Here is a 19,243-nt window from a genome sequence, read left to right as displayed (position 1 = left end):
AGACGGCAGCAAACCGTGAATAAACTCCGTTTAAACCGTTTTGTATACGGTAGTCCGTGTTGTCGATCTTTCGACTGCTTTTGACGCGATACCTTCGCTACCATTGACTCGACTTATCGACTTATCTTTTGCGAAGCAACCGGCGGGATGCTCGAACGCTTTCAGGTGAGGTCACCGTGGAAATCGTAGAGGTGGAAAAGTCGTCACGATAGCAAGGACGAAATTTCACTTTATCGATGGTATATCGACACTAGAGGGAAAAGGTTGAATGGATAAAATAGTTAGCAGTTTGTTTCTGCTTATTTCGTTCGTTATCGAATAATAATACGTTAACTTGTTAACGAGCCAATTACACCAATTATAATGCAATATATAAAATGTTCTAAAAGATTGGACTCAAGTCTCCGAAGCATTTTCCTAGGAGCATGATATTAGAAAAATCACATTTCGTTAATACTTGTAACATTTACATTCAAAGCTACTCAGTCGTCGTATCTCGCAACTTGTAGCTTCGTTAGAATCAACAAAACCGCGTGGTATTATGTTGTCCGAAAAGTGTTTTTTTTTTTTTTACAGATACGTCTTTTACAACGATGCATCTTTATATAATACAAACATGAAACCTAATCTGTCGAACGTTGTGATTTTTATTTTAATAGAACAAAATGGATCATACGTAATACGTATAGTCTCTGTTGTAATATTTATCTGTTACATAAATATCTATTGCGAGTCAAAGATAACGAAGAGTCGATCGTTCAACCAATCCTTAATCATCGGTATCTTACAAAATGAACAAAATCCTTCAACCTAAAATATACTACGCTATGTTCAAATAAAAAAAAAAAGAAAAAAAGAGAGAGGAAGAGAACACTCAGTTCAATGAAATTGCGAAATAATTGAAATATATTTTATAAATCGAATAAATATTTTATTCGATCCATGACCTACGATCTAAGTGATAATGCACGATAACAGAATACGTAAAATATTTTATACATTTGCGAAAGAAGAATCACGATACCTTGGAATACCATTCTCTTTTCCAAAGTGATATTTTCCAAGAACATAACGATCTAATTATTTTTGAGCCATTTTTCCATTGAAATACTGGTATTTCCGGGAATCGGATATCGCGGAAGACGTTTGGGAACAACGAGACTTTAAAGAGGACAACGTGAAATGTGAATCAATAAGAAGTCCTCTTGTTTCTCGATTACCACCGAAATCGTTCCATATCGATGCCGTTTCGATGGAACCGCGTGGTCAAAACGTTGGAAATATTTCTGACAAACAGCTGCCTTTGTCCTCCATTACTCATCCCAACCGCAGCAACGCTTTAGCCTCTGCAACGTGCGAGCTTTAGCCTCGAAACATCGAAATTTCTTTTGGCTGGAAAACGGGAACGTTGTTCGATTAATCGAGCCTGACGGGCAACTTTGACGGTGTTTGTTTCTCGTGGTTGTTTCGTGCCTCGAACGAGCTCGCTCTGCGAAATGTCGATTCGAAGTGCACACGTGCCGTGAAACGTTTCTGCGCTTTTGTTAGTTTCGAACTGGCTGGCCAGACGTTAGAAGGCGTTCTCATTAAAATCGTAGAATCTCGATTTAAGGAAAAATTACTGTTCGGACGAGTGTTCTTTATCGTTGTACAGACGTTATACGCATATATATCGGTAAATTTAAAGAACATAAAGGATGTTAATTTCAGAATTAAATTTAAGAATGTAGAATATTTAACACTAGAACTACCGGTAGTTAACACGAAGCTATTTTTATCAACACCAGTCAAAATAACTGGTCTTTAAAAAATACGTAACAATAAAATATTTTTATATTTATTGATTTATTACTTTCTTACAGGAGGAACATGTTATGTAGTACATTTTTGGTATTATTAATCTATTAGGGATCATGATCCCTAAACGAGGGTCAACACATTTATAAAATTGTAGAACCAGTTGTTTTGACTGGTGTGATATTTCTAGTGTTAGCATCTAGCGATCTAGCGATCGATCCGGAATTTTCCTAATAAGTGATATCATCTTATCAAATGATACGCAGTAAAAATTTAAAAAACGTATGTGAAGTTGTACAAAACGAGGAAACTGGTTAATTGAGGTTCGATAAACAGATTACAGGACCCTTTTACACTTTGACAAGTACCAGTCATTTTGACTGATATTGGTATAAGTAGCCTTGATACAAAATTATTTTGAGTTTGAATACATAAAAAACAAAATAAAATTCATTATATTATTCTTTTAGTTATCGTTGCAAAACTCGTTACATCATTGCGGAAAAAAATATAACATGAAGTAGGAATTTGAAAATAAAATTGTCAAACCAGTCAATTTGATTGGTGTAGTAGTTCTAGTGTTAAAGTACATGTAGATATCATGTTATGCATCTTTCGATAACAGGTATTTTTTGTTTTTAATGATATTTTTTAATCCATAGTGTTATATATACTGACTTATATATTATATATATTTGTATAATAAGAATGATAGAATATGTTGTATATTATATAATGGTATATTAAACATACATAATTTTATATATGTTTAAAATGTTAACATTTTAATTTCGTGTCAAAGAATATTAAATCGATATAAGCATAAATATGGAAAGTAGTAGGAACTAAAATTACATTTCTCTCTTGAATTGCTCGATCGAAACGAGACCACAACCGATACTGCGCTCGTGGATGTCCGAAGATACGAGCTACTGGTAATCCTACTTTTATATCGATTGCTATTCAACCACGCATTACTGCCGCCAAAAGGTGGCTTGAATCCTTTCGCCAGAAGCCATTTATCAGTTGAAGTCGTTTTATCACTATAAGCCGGTAAGCTATATGAGATACAGATATCATGAAATTGGACCGGGCAAATGAAGTTAGATTGTGCTTTTACTCAAGAAATGTTTCTTTTTCTCATTTTCCATATATTTCTCTGCAATTCGACGTTCGGAAAATTGCTATAACAATTGGAGTTGGAAGCATGTAAATGGTCATTTCCGATTTCCATTTAGATGTCATTACAGGATATCTGTATACGTACATAGCTTGGGTTTATACACACATAGTATGTATTTATTTATATATATTTATAACCTAATTTCAGTATACTTATAGGTATGTATAGGTACAGTATATTTAGTAGACCTTTTAGTGCTTCTTTCACTATCAGTGGTGTTGATTTGACAAAATTGTCCCTAAAACGTTTCCTTAGAAAGCTTCCGCGTTTATATGCTTCACTTGTGAATCTTTAATTTTTATCGTGACAGTTCTATTATATATATGTACGATTCGTGATGACAGAATCGAGTTGATTCGCCGACTATACGAAGAAAATCATAAAATCCATCGATGTAGAGTGATAGCACTCTGTATATCTAATAAAATACGATTAATGATTTACGTTCTTCCAATTTAGACTGATATTTTTCTCTCTAGAAGAATGTTTTCTTATCTGTTTTGTCTAGAAATAAAAATTCTAAAACTATAACAAACGAAGATGAAGAAAAAATAAACAGGAACAAAAATTCATCAAAATAATAATAGCAATAATTTATTTGATCTCGACATCACGGTGAAGACTTGCTTACAATTTTTCTAACACCTTCTCCTCGTCCGATCTTTTCACTCATCCACTTGTATACTTTATTCTTATGCTAGCCTTAACCTAGTTACAACATATTATGTATTTAAGAATCTACGCTGCAAGTTCTTCCTATTCTAAAACTATTATTTCCGTCAGCCACTCCTACTGTTAGCCGTCTGCTTATTGCAACTTTTAATCTTTGATATTTCTCCCATCATTTCCTACTTTATCTTTCCTCTTCCTTTCCTCCTCCTTTCTATCTTCCTTAACCATTTCTACACTTCCATTCTATCTTTTATCTACCTAGAATTTTCTCCACGTTTGTGTTTGTTCCTTCCACTACTACACTGTCTTCTATCAGACGTTTCAACGTCCCCTCAATATTTCACTTTTACATATTCTTTCCTGTTCCGATCTCCAATACTTGTTCGCATCTTCTACGTTTTCATATCCCTCTAGTTATAACGCTTTGCCCTCTCCCCCCTTCCTTTATGTGACGTGACATCCTGATATTTTGTATGTAGTTACATAATCCGTCGTATTTTGATTCTCTAATCTTGTCGTCCTCCCACTGTTTTTTGAATATCGCCATCTCTTCCTGTCGGTATCTCAGTTATTACTTTCCCCTTCCTTTCGTTCATATTTTGTTCCATTACTCGTTGGCTGTACCCGTTCCAAATTTGCCAATGTATCTTAATAATAACAAATAAAGTAACGTCGAAGTTATTCTTATATCGAATGTATCACGTATACTTTTCAATTTTTCATCTCGTATATATCGAATTGTTAATTATGGGTTGGCGTCCCTATAGAGTTGCAAAAAGGTACGTGGCACGCATTCGAGAGGGGACTTCTTTCCCTTTTGACGGCGGTAAGAAAAATTTATCGTGGTCGAAGAAGGGTTGCGAGACACTTTAAGAAATCCTTTGGGACGCATTGCTCGTTTATCTAACGACAGAAAAGAATTTCTGATCCCGCAGATCAGAAACGTGACCATAAAGCTGACTGTCGAGGACGTTGATATTTACACCGATATACGTAACAGTTTTTCATTTTCAAAGGGAATAAGAATCGGCCAGTAAAATATTTATTTATATCGTTGCATCTTGCAGGAGAAATGCTAGAAATAGAAACGAATCAATAACACCTTCCTTTTTTTCTCATTTATAGAAATCTGAGTTTCGTAATTTTGTTAAATTACATCTAATTTCAACTTTTTTAATATTTTTCACAATTTTCTACAAATTCCACCGTTTTTTGTGTTCGCCAGACGAGCCGACCTCGCGGTATACATTCACCGCGTTGTTCTCAGTACAAACAAACTTGTTTAATGATGCTGCCCATAGGACGAAGATCTCTCGTTAACGTGCATCTGCATGCAATCGTGAAATTTTCCCATTAATTTCTGCCTTTTCTCTGCTTTCTCGTATGCGCATAAAGATAAATATATACGTGTATTTAAAAAGAGTATCACTAACGAGTTATATCTTTATCTTTCTTTCAGCTTGTTATTTTTTTTAACGAATATAATATGTTAAGAATAAATAGGCGCGATGAAGGTTGTTAATATTTTCGTAATTAGGTTACTTGAATACCATATATATTATTAGTTACTATTATTATTAGTATTATTTAACATTGTGGTAGTGATAGAAAATTCTTAAGCGTTGCTTATTTCTGTCGATCGTTTCTTCTTCCATCTATTGCGTTGGCAACTAAGTGATTGCGGATTTTGTCAATACCACTTAATGACAAAATCCGCAATCACTTACTTACCAACGCAATAGATCCTGTAATCTGATGAAGTTTGAAGAAATTGAAGTATCTATAGCACTGTAAACTATTTGTTTCAAAACCGTGGACGTTTTCTTATCGTATGTTTGATTCCTATAAAATAGGTATTTGTATTCGTTCTAATATATTTTTAACATGCCAGTTACTTTATCTGGTCTGGGATTGTTAGGGTAAATATCATCAAGTGCATGGTTGAAATGTTCGGAAAGTTATCGTACAAAGCAATAAAACAGAAAAAAAAGGAAATGTAGAGAAATTCAGCAACGGTTCTACGATTTATTGCAGCCATGTTTGAATAATTTCATTCTGTTCCGGTTCAAAAAGTTCCGCTTAAATTATTCGAATTGTCGGTAAGTTCTGTATAACTTTCGCATCTGATTTCGAAACTATCGTTGGATTTGCTAACTTAATCAGTCACGGCGGAAATATGTATATCGTTTCCTTCCTCTTGTTCCATTCCATTGTACACATTTCTTCCTTCATTTTATCTTCCAACTTTTTATAATCAACTCGGTCGATCCAGATTTTCGATGTTTCAGCGTCAATTTCCTTCAATTTTCCAATCTATCCATCGTCACTTTCTTTCATCGCTACAATTTATAAAAGTCAATTTTTAAGGATTTAACATTTTTTGCGTACTTTCTAAGCGACTGGTCGCGAAAACAATTTGTGAAAATTCTTTATACAAAAACTAAAATGCATGTAAAAATCGCTTTGCTAAAGATTGTTGAAATGTCGTAGAAGTAAAAGATATTTTGTACATAACGAAAAGACAATATTTGGACAGCTAATATCTTAAAAATGCTAGTTGGCTAGCTTTGAACGTTGCTATGTGTATATATGTATATATATATAATGTATAATGTATGTTTGTGTAACCGTGGGAGTGAATCCTTTTAAGGGCGAAGACTGCGGATAAGAGTTAAGAAAGGATATTCAGAAAGAACTCTTAACGAAAGTTTCGAGAAAGAGTTTTCAAAGAGTTTTTCGAACGTATTTGCATCTGGTTTCGTGTCGTCTTTGTGTAGGAGAATTCTTCACATAACAATTTTCTCAGTTATGTAACTTTCCAAGCTTTTATCTTTATATTATGAACTGATAATGAATCCAGGAAATGCTGGTTGTACCAAGATCCGATGATCGTAATTGTTTACTTTGTATATCAATAAATTCCAAATATTACACGTGTAATAATTCGTAAAGGTATGGGGAAAATATTCGTATTATGTTTCATGGAAAAAATTGCCGCAATTATAATTAGCGCTGTATAGTATTAAGATTATAAGTTGCAATTAGAATTTAATAAAAATGAGGAAGATAGTGGAAAGCTGGAATTATGATTCTTAAAATAGTTGCAGAAACGCAATATAAACGGTGCAGAATTTGTACGCTTAATGGATTCCAAACCGTTTAATCCAACCAAGCCAAGGCTTTGCAGACATTTCGTTTCGCAGATCTTCTATAAATTCTTGTAATTTCCAATAAATACTTCGAGAGAAATGAAATTAGTTGCAAAACTATCTTCAGGATTCGTAATATTTTCCCATTTGTTTGTATGAGAAAAATTAATTTTTTGAAACTTCCCGTAATTGAATATTACGAATTGGTTTAATTCCTTAGCAAATTAAGAAGAGATGTGAAACTTTAAGTAACATTTGTTTTCAATATTATACAAGCTAGCGTTATACCTATAATCATTCAACCTGCAATTACCATAATTATTCATTATATTAATTAATTTTTCATAGAACTAGAGGTCCGTAATTCGCACAATTAATTCACGTAGATCTTAATAGATTTCATGATTGGTGTGCGCTGAATAAATTGTCCCTCAGCTTAATTAAACGTTATACCCTTAGATTTAGCAGCAAGAAATATAATTTAGTCTTTAATTATACTATATCATTATCCACGCTAAGCATTGTCAAGAATCTAGACGTCACCTTCAAGTCCAAGTTATCATTTGCGGCTCATCGTAGTAACGTCGTCTCTCGTAGTATTAACGCTGTGGAGCTTATTCGCGGGATCTCTAAATTCTCTGCTAATTACTAACGCTCTTAGAGTACCCTATCGTCAGCCGATTAGACCCATTTTGGAACACAGAAGCATTAGCAATTTCTTCTTTTCTTTTCTTTGTTTTTCATATGCGTATCTGCGCGTGTAATTTATTTCCCCGCGCATTATATCTGTGTATCCAAGAATTCGCCACACTAATAACGATGATAACAACGATAATAATATTATTACAAACAAAATGCTAATATTCGAAGGAAATTTTTCTCTTCTGTTGCACTTAACCATTTAGGATTTGCGAGCTCTTTGAAAATCGTGTGCCTAAGTTGTGTCGCAAAAAGTAAGCGACGACGAGTATACTCGTGAAACACAGAGCACACGTGGCTGTTACAATATAGAATTAGTAACGTAACGTAATTATAGTTGGAGCGAAATGAAATGAGAGATTTTTGAAATAAAAATGAAATTAAAATGAAAATAAATAAAAATGGAATAAAACAATTGCCATTTCTTCATGACGTTACTTTGACTATACTCGTAAAAAACAGCTAACTGCTTAAGAAAATTGCTATTAAGCCGTTATTAACACTAGAACTGCCACACTAATCAAATTGACTGGTTTTACAATTTTATTTTAAAATTTCTACTTCATGTTATATTTTTTTTCTGTAATGATGTACTTTGTAATGATAACTTTTGCAACGATAACTAAAAGAATAATACAATGAATTTTATTTTGTTTTTTACGTATTCAAACTTAAAATAATTTTATATTAAGGCTACTTATACCGACACCAGTCGAAATGACTGGTACTTGTCAAAGTGTAAAAGGGTCCTGCAATCTGTTTATCGAACCCCAATTAACTAGTTTCCTCGTTTTGTACAACTTCATACACGTTTTTAAAATTTTTACCGCGTATCATTCAATATGATGATATCGGTTGTCAGGAAAAATTCGGATCGATCGCTAGATCGCTAACACTAGCGATACTACATCAGTCAAAATGATTGGCTTTATAATTTCATAAATGTGTCAACCCTCGTTTAGGGATCCCAGATGAATTAATAATACCAAAGATCTACCACATAACATGAAATTCCTTCTGTAAGAAAGTAATAAATCAATAAAGATAAAAATATTCTATTGTTACCGATTTTTTAAAGACCAGTCATTTTAACTGGTTTTGGTAGAAATAGCTTCGTGTTAACTATCGGTAGTTCCAGTGTTAAAGTCTTAGACCCTCTATGAATCGTTCTAAGCCTGTACGCTCATTGCACTAACCAGAGTGAAACTCGAGTACCGTGGAAGAAGCGTAAGGTTTTTGCGTGTGCGATCTGTCGCTCGACGAGGGTAGGCCAGATGAAAACATTTCTCATGATCCGTAAACGGTGCGCGGCGTACAAGCGCCGAGAGCCACCACCTATTCGGGGTTGCGATGGGTGGCGGAACTACAGGGTGGCCAAGAGCCACAGTTGGTTGCGGGCTGTCGTCCTGAGCACATTACGCGTCTTCGACCAGCGCCACGCGACCTCGTGTATCATCCACCCTCCTCTTCCCTCTGCCAGGTGCGATTGCGTGATCAACGAGTCGCTCGCCCTCGAACAACCATTTGTCGACCTCCTTGTGCTTCCGTCTCGAGTGAGTGCGGGAACACGTGCGTGAAAATCATCTGGAAACACGAGCGAAATTCGCACCGATCTTACTGCACTTTAACTCGTTCCTTCCTGTTTTCTTTTTTCTTTCGTCTCCTCCTCCTTGTTCCTTTCTGCCTTCTTTTCTTTAGGAGAAAATCCGTGAAAGTCGAATGTAGGCTTTACGACGATCGTGGTTTTTTCGTTGCAACATACGTGAATAATTGTCATTGCGCGGGAAAAGAAAGATCAGTCTGTGAACGATCGAGGGAAATGGATTTCGAGCGTGCGAGGATTCGAAGAAGTTAGGAATCGAAGCTCGAGGGACGAAAACATGGACGAACTGTGCTTATGACTGAAAGAGATCTTTTCTCAGAGGTTGCAAGAAACTGACTCGGCCAAGCTTTTTCGTTCAAACTCCCTCGATCGGAGTCGTAAATGATCGCGCAATTATGGGGAACGGATCGAAGAGGCAAATTATCGTACACCTGTGTCAAACTTATTCTTTCGAAACGATGCTACAACGATTTCGAAATCCTGAACGTTAACCTGCACATGCCCAAATCGATCGAGATCCAACATCTTACGAACTCCAAACGGTTTTTACTTTCCTTAGACACGTAGGAATCGAGGACGCGTGTATAAGAGGCGAACGAAAGAGAAAAGAAAAAGAAAGAAGGAAACGAACGACGAAATTGAATCGCGGTTTCATACCCGCATTTAGACGGGTATGAAAGCGCACTGCAACGAAATAGGCGGATCTTAAATGTCAAAGGAGACGCGTCCTCGTGGGAACTTTCAATTAAAATTTTATCGGACCGGGGATAACGGTCGGACGCGGATTCGAGGCTTCGTAAAATGTAATCCCGTCGTTAAACACGCGGCCCGTGACGAGGATGATTGAGATAAGACCGTGGAGATCGCATTCGTTGCCTTATTAAATCACCGTATACCCCGAAAAGATGCGGATAAAGGGCCGAAATTACATCGTTTTATTCATTCTCTCCAGGGCACGGTGAATCGGAAATCTTACAAAGTCCAACAAAATTCTTTTCACGTGGATCTACTGGCGGACGTCTTGAATAAGAGCAATATAGAGGGATCTCGCTATTGCGAAGCAATTTCGTGCTACAAATCAAACGAATTGAATGGAAAAAAGAAGAAAATACAGGGAACGATCAATTTCTCGCGTTCCTTCTACTCCGATTGTAGGATTTTAGAGGTTGATAGAGAGGTGGAAGAAAGAATATACGAAACGTCAAAACGGAGCTAGGATCGCGTTTAAAGAATTTACGAAACACCTGAATCCGACGAGGGCAAGATCTCGAAAGGTTCGAGCAGAGATGATCCGATGGTGTTGAATACACGTTCTTCGCCGACATGTACACACCACCCATGCACGCGTATTCTTTTCTTTTTCCCGAAGACCCGTTCTATTTGTTCGACAAGGGATTTTCAATCTCGAAATAGACATTACGTTCGATGATAGGAAATAGTTTGTACAGAAGCTCGAAGCTGGTCGGAAAAGAAGAGATTTCTTGAGCCTTTTCCGTGGCAAGCTGACGTCGAGTTTCGAATTTGCACGTCCTCACGGTGAAGCGATTGCTTCCTTAAAAGCTTCCCTGTTAGAACTTACAAGTTTTGAAGTGGTTGACGAGACCGCGTTTCAATCAAATGATAAAAATACCGAACGATAAATACGCTAATTCCAGCGTAGAAGTAAAGCAGAATGTTTTGCTAGCGTAACGCGATATCGAGTAAAATCCCGAAGCAATTTCAGGTTACACGAAACAGTACTTCTCGTTCCTTTTATCTCGACACGGTAAACACGTCGAGAATAATAGAGTCCGTCGCACGAGAGTTCGTGTGTGACTGTTTGGAAGATAAGTGAGCGGAAATCGTCGGGAAACCCTCGGGATCAGTTTCTGCAACGGCTCGAGCATCGAATGTTCACTGTCCAATGTCGCGTCGTGTCGCAACGATCGACAAGAGGATCCGCAACTCGCTGAGAATGCCAATCTCGTCGACCAGACTGTTGTGGAAAAGCAAGAGGTGTAATCCCTTTAAAAGAGTCTCGAGGTGAGTGTCGACGTTGAGGACATCAACTAGGTGGAGAAGAAAAGCCGAGGAAAAGGAACGAGCACGTGATTCCTCTTCACGTTTCCCGGAGAGAAATCTATTTCGCAAGGCAAATTCAGGGGGGTAGAAAGTTATCGTTGCTACTGTTGCGCCTTTATTACGCGCTCCAGCTGTATAATTAACGATTACTCGAAACGATCGCTCGAGTCAGATTTAAGTATCACGTGTAGGCAGAAAGGGTGAAATATAACTGAAGATTGCTATCGAATCCAAGTCCTTGAAGATCGTCGATCTGTTTATACAATGGCCTCTGCTCTGACAGAATTTCTCCCTCGGAAATTTGTTTTGATAGATTCTTGAATTTGTACCATCGTATGCGACAAAAACTTGGAAGTTGAAGAGCGATTCGTATTCGATCGTCCAACTTTCAAGGGACGAGTCGATCGACAAGGCAAAGTATATTACTAGAGCTAATCGCTTTTGCGGGATTGTGGATCGAACGAGGAACGAGAGATATCGCGAGGGAAACAGCATTGCAAGGCAGAAGAAGTTGGACAACGAGTGAAATTGCTCGATACTTCTCAAGGGAAAAAGAACGAAGAACAAACAAGGAAAGGCAATGGAGGGTCGTTTTGTTGCGACAGCAAGAAAAACTACATGGACACAACAGGAGAAAACTACGAGAACTGGATAAAAAAGAAAGTACTTTAGAAGAAGGGGGAGGAAAGTGTCGTTAATTTCCATGTGAGATTGAAACGCACGATCTCTGTGAATTACGATAGTTCGCGATTGATTTGAATTACGATAGGAAACGATCTTGGGCAGAGATCGATCCCCTCTGCCACCTTTCTGCCAATAGGCTAATGATCGCGTAAATTTGATTCAAATTGCGAGGAGAGAAAACGTTACAATTTCAGATCGACTATTTCGCGTTCGAGGATCAAAGTGGTTAAGAAATTTTTGATCAAACTCGTGATTATCTGCGGTTGATTTAAGCAGAGTAGAAAGCAGTTTAATTTGGCATTAGTTCTTATTCTTCTGTTTTCCATCGCAAAAAATGTTTACACGTATACAAGACTTTAGAGAAAGATTGGCCAGTGTTTGATAGCGAATTTGAAATTTCGAAAATGTGATAGTAGCTTAGAGATTCGAGTTGAAAGACCCGCACTCACGAAAAATCCTTTTTCTTACAAGATATACGCATGGAAGATTAAAACATTCAAAGACTACGATCCTCATTACGCGTTAGTGTCTCAAAGTATACGAATTTCATCAGTTTGATATTAATCGCACGAAACTTGTTAAAATTTGTAATACAATTTTAAGGCCAGGCTACTACATCGTAACTATGAAAAATCAGTTCATCAAAGTTTAGCGAAAAATTGAATGGCTCCAGTGTGTAACTAGTGCGTTCAAATTCCACGAATTAAGTGATTTACGAAATTGTGGTGAAGGAATGTGCGAGAATTTGAAATCTCACCATCCGTTTCTCCCCTAAAATCTCGTCATCAAAATATTCAGATAGCGTTTAAATGCCACAAATCGAATGTTTTGTTAAACGATGTGGAAGAATACTACACTGGGAATCTTTAACCTAAAACCCTAATCCCCTTAAATCGTTATCAAACTGCGTCAGAAGTGAGTTAAACGTTTCCAATGTCCAAATAGTGTTCAAACAGCATAAATCGGGTGTTGCATTAAAAAGAAAGGTACTCGTCGCGTTAATTTCCCCTTAAATTGGTATAACGAACGAACCCATTAAAACGTACTAAGAGACGTTCATCAGTGCTTAATTAACACCCGAAATCATAAATAGTTTCATCAAACAATGACCAATTGTACACGCAATCTTTAACCGGAAACGTTGTTACTTCCATTGTTCCCTGAATTGAAAATTGAATCGGAATCGGTGTAACAAAATACTCGAATAGTGTTTAAATCGTATAAAACGTGTATTTTATCAAGTTGTGAAAAAAGAAAAGAAAAAAGAAAGAAAGAAGACCGCGTATCGTGAAGTGATCATAGATCTGAGACGACCATGAAAAAAAGGGAGAATCGTCTGGCGGTGGGTCAGATGAACGAAAGTTCTTGCTGCAAGAGAGCGTCGGGATGCTGCACGCTGTTATGCTAGGTAGCGGTCCGGGTCGAGGGAGACACGAATGGTATCCGGGATTTTATTTGCAACGTCGACGACTTGGATGCAGGATGAACCGCGCGGAGCAGGAGAACATATACAGGCAGAGCAGACAGCTCACGACGATCGTGCCATCTCACGAAGATCTGGTGCTGAGCGTGCTTAAATCGCCGATCAGCCAGCATCAGCACCAGCACCAGCAACGCCAGCAGCATCATCCTACGCACCATTCTCACGGACACCATGTTAACTGCCAAGGTCATCAGAATCATAAGAAGTGCACGCATTCAGGTATACTCGGACTAGCCGAGGAAACTCAGTAGTTCGTTCTATATGGTGTAACGATCGGAAGATTTTTGGCTGCTCACTGAAATTATAGGAATACTGCTGGTTTTTCGGTGATTTCTGTTGTTCTGTTTCGTTGTTACAATTTCTTGTACAAAGATGCTTCTATTAGGTTGCTTCGACACGTGATTCTCTACGAATATCGTAGATTTCAATCGTGTCCTTAGTTTTTGTGGTTAGTTTAGGGGGTTTGGTGGTATCTCAAGTTATATCAGTCTTCGTATTGTTGTTATAAATTTGCTCTTGGAATACTGATTTTTAAGAAGTTGAATTTATTCGATCGTTCTTGATTCTCTAATGATCTATTGTCATAAATTAAACATTAGAAAAGAACAGCCTCGTTCTTTCGCTCTCGTATCTTCTATTTCCTTCGGTTTGTGTCGTATTTATAGCCCTTATGAACCGTCCAATTCTACAATCAAACAGAAGATAGATTTCTTGTATAGATGCAATAGAATTCGAATTCGATTAATTGAATTGATATTTTGTGAACGAGTATTAATATTGGGATAGTTTCAGTAGGTACCAAAAGTTGATATTTATGAAGAGAGGGAGGGAGAGAGAGGGAGAAAGAGAGAGTGAGAGATACAGGGACATGCGTTACATTAGATTTTCTGTCAATAATATTACATGTTAATGTTCCAAGATATTTTTGACATTGAAGCTTCAATGTTCTATGGAATTTTCAACAGCACGATAAATTTTCAAAATTAAAACTTTGTCGTTTACAATTAATTTGCTTTTAAATTGAACCTGAATAATGTTTCGTTCACAAAGGATTAAATTGCATCGACAAGTTTCACACGAGGACGGGAAATTTGTAATAAAACGACACAGAAAGAGTTTCGTGTGAAATATTACCTGCGTTTCGGCAGTACCTAATTAAAAGATATTTAGACGCTGTCGATATTTATTCTGATATTATTAACGTCAGAATTATTTTTTATTGCATCAGATATTCTTTTACGTTAACTAAAAGTAAATGAACGGCAGAGAGCCATGTAATCTGTGTGTTATTGAACTTTTCTTTAACTGATATTCTGTTACTCTAATAATCTGATAATTCGAACGTTGTTTCACATTCATTAAAAACAATTTTCTCCGTGAGTTTTGATTGTAACACGATCATAATTACGTTATCCATAGCATGAACCTAATAATACTATGAATTACTATGAACTAACTACTAATCGTGTGTCGATAAATTGAAAATATAAAAAGTGCTACAAATCGAATGAAAAAAATTTGTGGGGTTGTTTTGAAGATAATTGCAAGCAAAAGCTGTCACAGGTCATCATCTTCGGTATTTGTAGCCTCAATTTAAAATATCAATATATCGTCATATACAATTACAAATTCGACACGAAGATATCTCTACAAAAAACAATTTACGAAAAAATTGTTTAATTTTGAGTATCTAACATAGAATAAAACTAGACGTAAATGACATTAAAATTTCGTTTAGGTTACAATAAGATACGTAGATGTTCTAAGAATCTACGTTTCATTTTTTTAATTGTCAGTAACACGTAGTACACCGGACGTTTTCTACTATCGACCATATCGCTAGAACAAGCCGAGTTCTAACAATTCAGAAATAAAACCTCTGCCTAGTTAGTTTGAAGCAGAGAGCGTGGCCACAATCAAACTTGTATACGTGAATTCTGGCTATCTTTCGCAAATAGAATACGTCAGCATAGTTTGACCGACTTTGAGAACATTGTCTGTAGAAAACTTGCGCAAACTATTTTTCCTAAATATTCGTAATATACTTCCTTGATTTTATACCAGATATTACGGGAAGTACATACTAAAGTTATTTAATCGAATTAACTAACCTGTCAACTGCTACGTATTTTGATAAAAATTATTTACTTGGCGATTATTGATAAATTGATAATTACTTTCGCTATTAATTTACAAATCGATCTATTTATTTAGAAAAGAACGAAGATTTTCAACTGGCGAACTAATTCGTCTCTGCCGATTCTTTTGCTGTTATAAAATTTCCTGCCACAAAAAACTAATTAAAAGGAGCAGTACAAAGGACAAAAGTCGAATTTATATCGCAACCGTAAATAAACTAAAACGGATTAAGCTTGATACCAAAAAGTTTAGCAGTATCAAACAACTACTACGATAGTCTCCTATTGTAAAATGTTTCTCTTTCTTATCGCAAACGATCGATCCGCTTAACTTTTTCATTCACGAAATAACGATCGAAATCTTCTTACGCGGTTTTTACAGAACCGGCTCCGTTAGACCTCGTCTCCGAATTAACAAATTATTCGCTCCGTTTTGAACGTTGTTCTAGCAGTTTGTTCTAGCAGGATTTCTTTTCGTTCTTAACTCTCCGGAAGACAGTAAAAAGAAACAAAAAAAGAAAAAAAAGAATTGAAATATCAAAAGAGCAGGACGCCGGTTGAAAGTGTCCCTTAAGCCGTCGTGATGGCTTTTAGGTGACTCTCGTTTCACAGCTCGGTGGAAACTAGGCAACGAGCTGCTGATTTTTAGCTTCTTGCCTTGTATTATACGGAAGCTCGGAAGGAAAGCCGGCTGGAGTGTAATCTTCTTTGAAAAAAGAGCGACTGATTTCGTGAACACGTGAAATAAAGTAATAGCTGTGTTTTCGTTGCGGTGAGCGAAAGATTTCACTCGTTTCTTCCCTTTCACAATCTTTTTCCTTTCTCCTTTGTTCGAGGAGAAAAGCAGAATTCTGCCTTCTTCTATGGTTCCTCGTTGAATGTTACTTAGTTCGGTCTTCCTTTAATAAATAGGCTGCGGACGTTTTTGCAGATTCATATTTCTATGAACATCGCTAAAGAAATAGAACGTAAGTAGAGATATTTTTCATCCGAATAAGAGACGCGCAATTTTTATTTTGGGGATTTGCGTTTAAGAATAACATTTATATTTATTTAGACAAGTCTGCAGGAGTTTCAGCCTTCATTACCATAATCTCATGGAAAACTTCAGTATTCGAATATCCGCGATTGTAAAGGACCCTTGGTAAACAAATATACGTATCATTCAATAAAATAGTTATATTGGATCAACGTTTATAACGCAATGTTTTAACGAATAAAATTACGCCTCTAGTAATCACAAAAATAATATTCTCGAACGAATTTCATCTCTGCTTTCTCGAACTTGCCGCAATCTTTTTCCCATCCATTTTTTCATCTGTTTCACCCGTTATTTATTCCACCAAGAGTTATCTGTTTTTACCCTGTGGTATCTTTCTGTTTGCAATTTCCAAAAATTTGAATCGGTTGCAAAGAGAGCATTCCCTTACTTAGCATGTTAGTTGTTTTTCTCGAGTATACTAAGAATATCTTGTCTTTGAGATAAAAATAAGCAACAACAAGGGGACGTTTGTTTCCCTCGCTAGGAAAACTGAAAAATCTCTTGTCCTTTGGTGGTTGCTCGGTGAGTGAAACACGCTTGATTCTCGATCTTCCATGCGACTCATTATGAAATATCAGGGAGCTTCCATCGATATGCAGATGCCCCTATTAATACTACAGGGGAGTTATATTTATTTACAATCAATAAAGAGAGACTCGTATATCGCCACTTTCGTGTCATGAAATTTCTATGTGCATTTCGGAGCTTGGCTGACAAATTTTCTTAGCATCGTTTCGTAAATATTTATCGATCATTACTACATTATTATTAATTTCACTTATATTTATAATATATTTATAATATATAAATATGGTTATATTTTGTATAATATAACCATATGTCATACAAATTATTAAGTCGTCCGAAAAGTTTCTTTTGTTTTATAAGGAAATAATAGATAGACAACATTTTTCGTTTTATATTATTTTGTTTTATCAAGATAAAGATCACAACGTTCGACAGATTAGGTTTTATGTTCGTATAAAGATATTTCGTTGTAAAAGACGTGTCTGTAAAAGAGAGACACTTTTCGGACAACCTAATATAAAATATCATCATATTTTATAATTGAAAATCAGCGTTACCTTTGACGATTATTAACGATTATTAATAATTATTAATCTTTGTAATTGTTCGGCTCTAAAAAAGTATGTATCTTAAACGTCCATTGCTGCAATACACGCAGTACGAGAGAAAGTGAGTTTCGGCTAGCGTTAAAGTTAGATGATCGTAGTGATAATACAGCCTAATTAAGTTTTACGAAAATCCGCCTCCACGCAGTACAATTACATTCTTTGCTGGATTTCATGACGATTCAAGTAATCTTCTGTCCCTGTCTCTAAGTGTGTTTCACCTGTACGAGGGAACTTGCCTGCAGCTGATTCTGGGAAGTTACATTATTCGTATTCACCGTTTCTCTCAACGCGAACGTTGGGTTAACGCATTCTTAACAAGGCTTCCGTTTTCGAGTAAGTTTCCCTGCGCGGACTGAAGCGGGCTCCAGCTGTTCAGCTGGAGGATCCGTGGAATTCATTGTCTCAAGATAGAATAAAACGATCCCATTCACCTGATGGTGGAGCATTGGGATAATTCTTAACTCTTTTCAATCATAAACGCTGGCTTTGTATTATTTCGCTTTAGATTTCACAATCTCATATATTTCAGTGGTATTATATCTTTCGATAAGAGAGACGTGCATGGAAAAAAAGAAGTATCGATTCAGTATACGTATATTTCGTACATAGATTTCCGAATTTCGAATTATTATAACGGAGCAATCATTCTAAATTAATACAAACATACGTATATCATATATAGTTACGTTTCACAACATGTATTTGTTCGCTGATATTTATTCGCCGAATTTCCATACTCGTAGAAATTACATATGCATATGCTTCTTCCATTTCAATATAAGAATGAATTATTTCCATCCATATACGCTTATCATTTTTACTTAATTTTATTTTGTGATTTGGCAATGTTTGGGCTAGCTAGTTCAAGCGCGGCATTGTTTACGTTACCTTGTATCGCTTTAGGAGAATAGCCATTAATCAGAAACTTAGTTAACCGTGATGAAAAATTTAATCGATACGTTTAAATAGAAATTTAAATAGAAAATGACACATTTTCATTAGAATAGTGTAACAACAAATTTTGGATATGGTATTAGTTAATAATATCGATTAAATAGGACTTGTGGTCCTGATATTAACATTGCTCGCCTGTAATAATGCGGTTACAGTAATGTTAGCTGAATGAACACGTAGGATAACGCGAGTTTCGGTGCTCAGAACGTGGTCGAGTATAACGCACGACATTGTTCCAGTATATAATCTACATCAGAACGGAATTATTATATTATCGATTACGAGTATGAACGCCATTGACCTTTCTATTACGCCCCTGTAATCCGTTCCGCTGTAGTGTACAAACTCGTTGATGTGGACATGAGAATACGCGGATGGTTGCGTTAATATTTACAGGCATCTTGTCAACATTTCTTTCGTGATTCCATATATTTCTCGGCGTTGCATGGTTTTCCAGCAAAAACGTCGAATTATACAAAAATGAAGTCCAATGATACGCGTTTCGGGTTTTAACTAGAGATTTAGTTTGATTAGTTTTGGCAAAATTTTAAATTCACTCGTAATAAAGGTTTCCATATGTCCGTTATTAGTTAAGTTACATTTTTATTATCATTGTTGATAGAAGATCATCTGGAGTTGAAA

At 36.2% G+C, this 19,243-nt stretch overlaps 1 protein-coding gene across 6 annotated transcripts in view; it reads left to right on the top strand.

The window, feature by feature from the left end:
• LOC117234263 (potassium voltage-gated channel subfamily KQT member 1) overlaps window positions 1–19,243 on the top strand; it is a 134,343-nt gene that overhangs the window by 52,678 nt on the left and 62,422 nt on the right. For 4 of the 6 annotated variants that reach the window (XM_033495295.1, XM_033495293.1, XM_033495292.1 and 1 more), the window contains exon 1: window positions 12,939–13,550. The exons of the other annotated variants lie outside the window; for them this stretch is intronic. In XM_033495295.1, the coding sequence (XP_033351186.1) occupies window positions 13,235–13,550 (316 nt within the window). In that variant the 5' untranslated portion in view covers window positions 12,939–13,234. Of the gene's footprint in view, window positions 1–12,938; window positions 13,551–19,243 lie in introns of those variants that run through there. 6 annotated transcript variants of the gene reach the window in all.

The sequence above is a fragment of the Bombus vosnesenskii genome, unplaced genomic scaffold, assembly GCF_011952255.1.
Source record: "Bombus vosnesenskii isolate JDL3184/JDL3185 unplaced genomic scaffold, Bvos_JDL3184-5_v1.1 scf7180000013304, whole genome shotgun sequence".
Lineage (NCBI taxonomy): Eukaryota > Metazoa > Arthropoda > Insecta > Hymenoptera > Apidae > Bombus > Bombus vosnesenskii.
The sequence above is the reverse complement of the archived record's forward strand: the minus strand, read 5'-3'. Positions and strand labels throughout refer to the sequence as shown.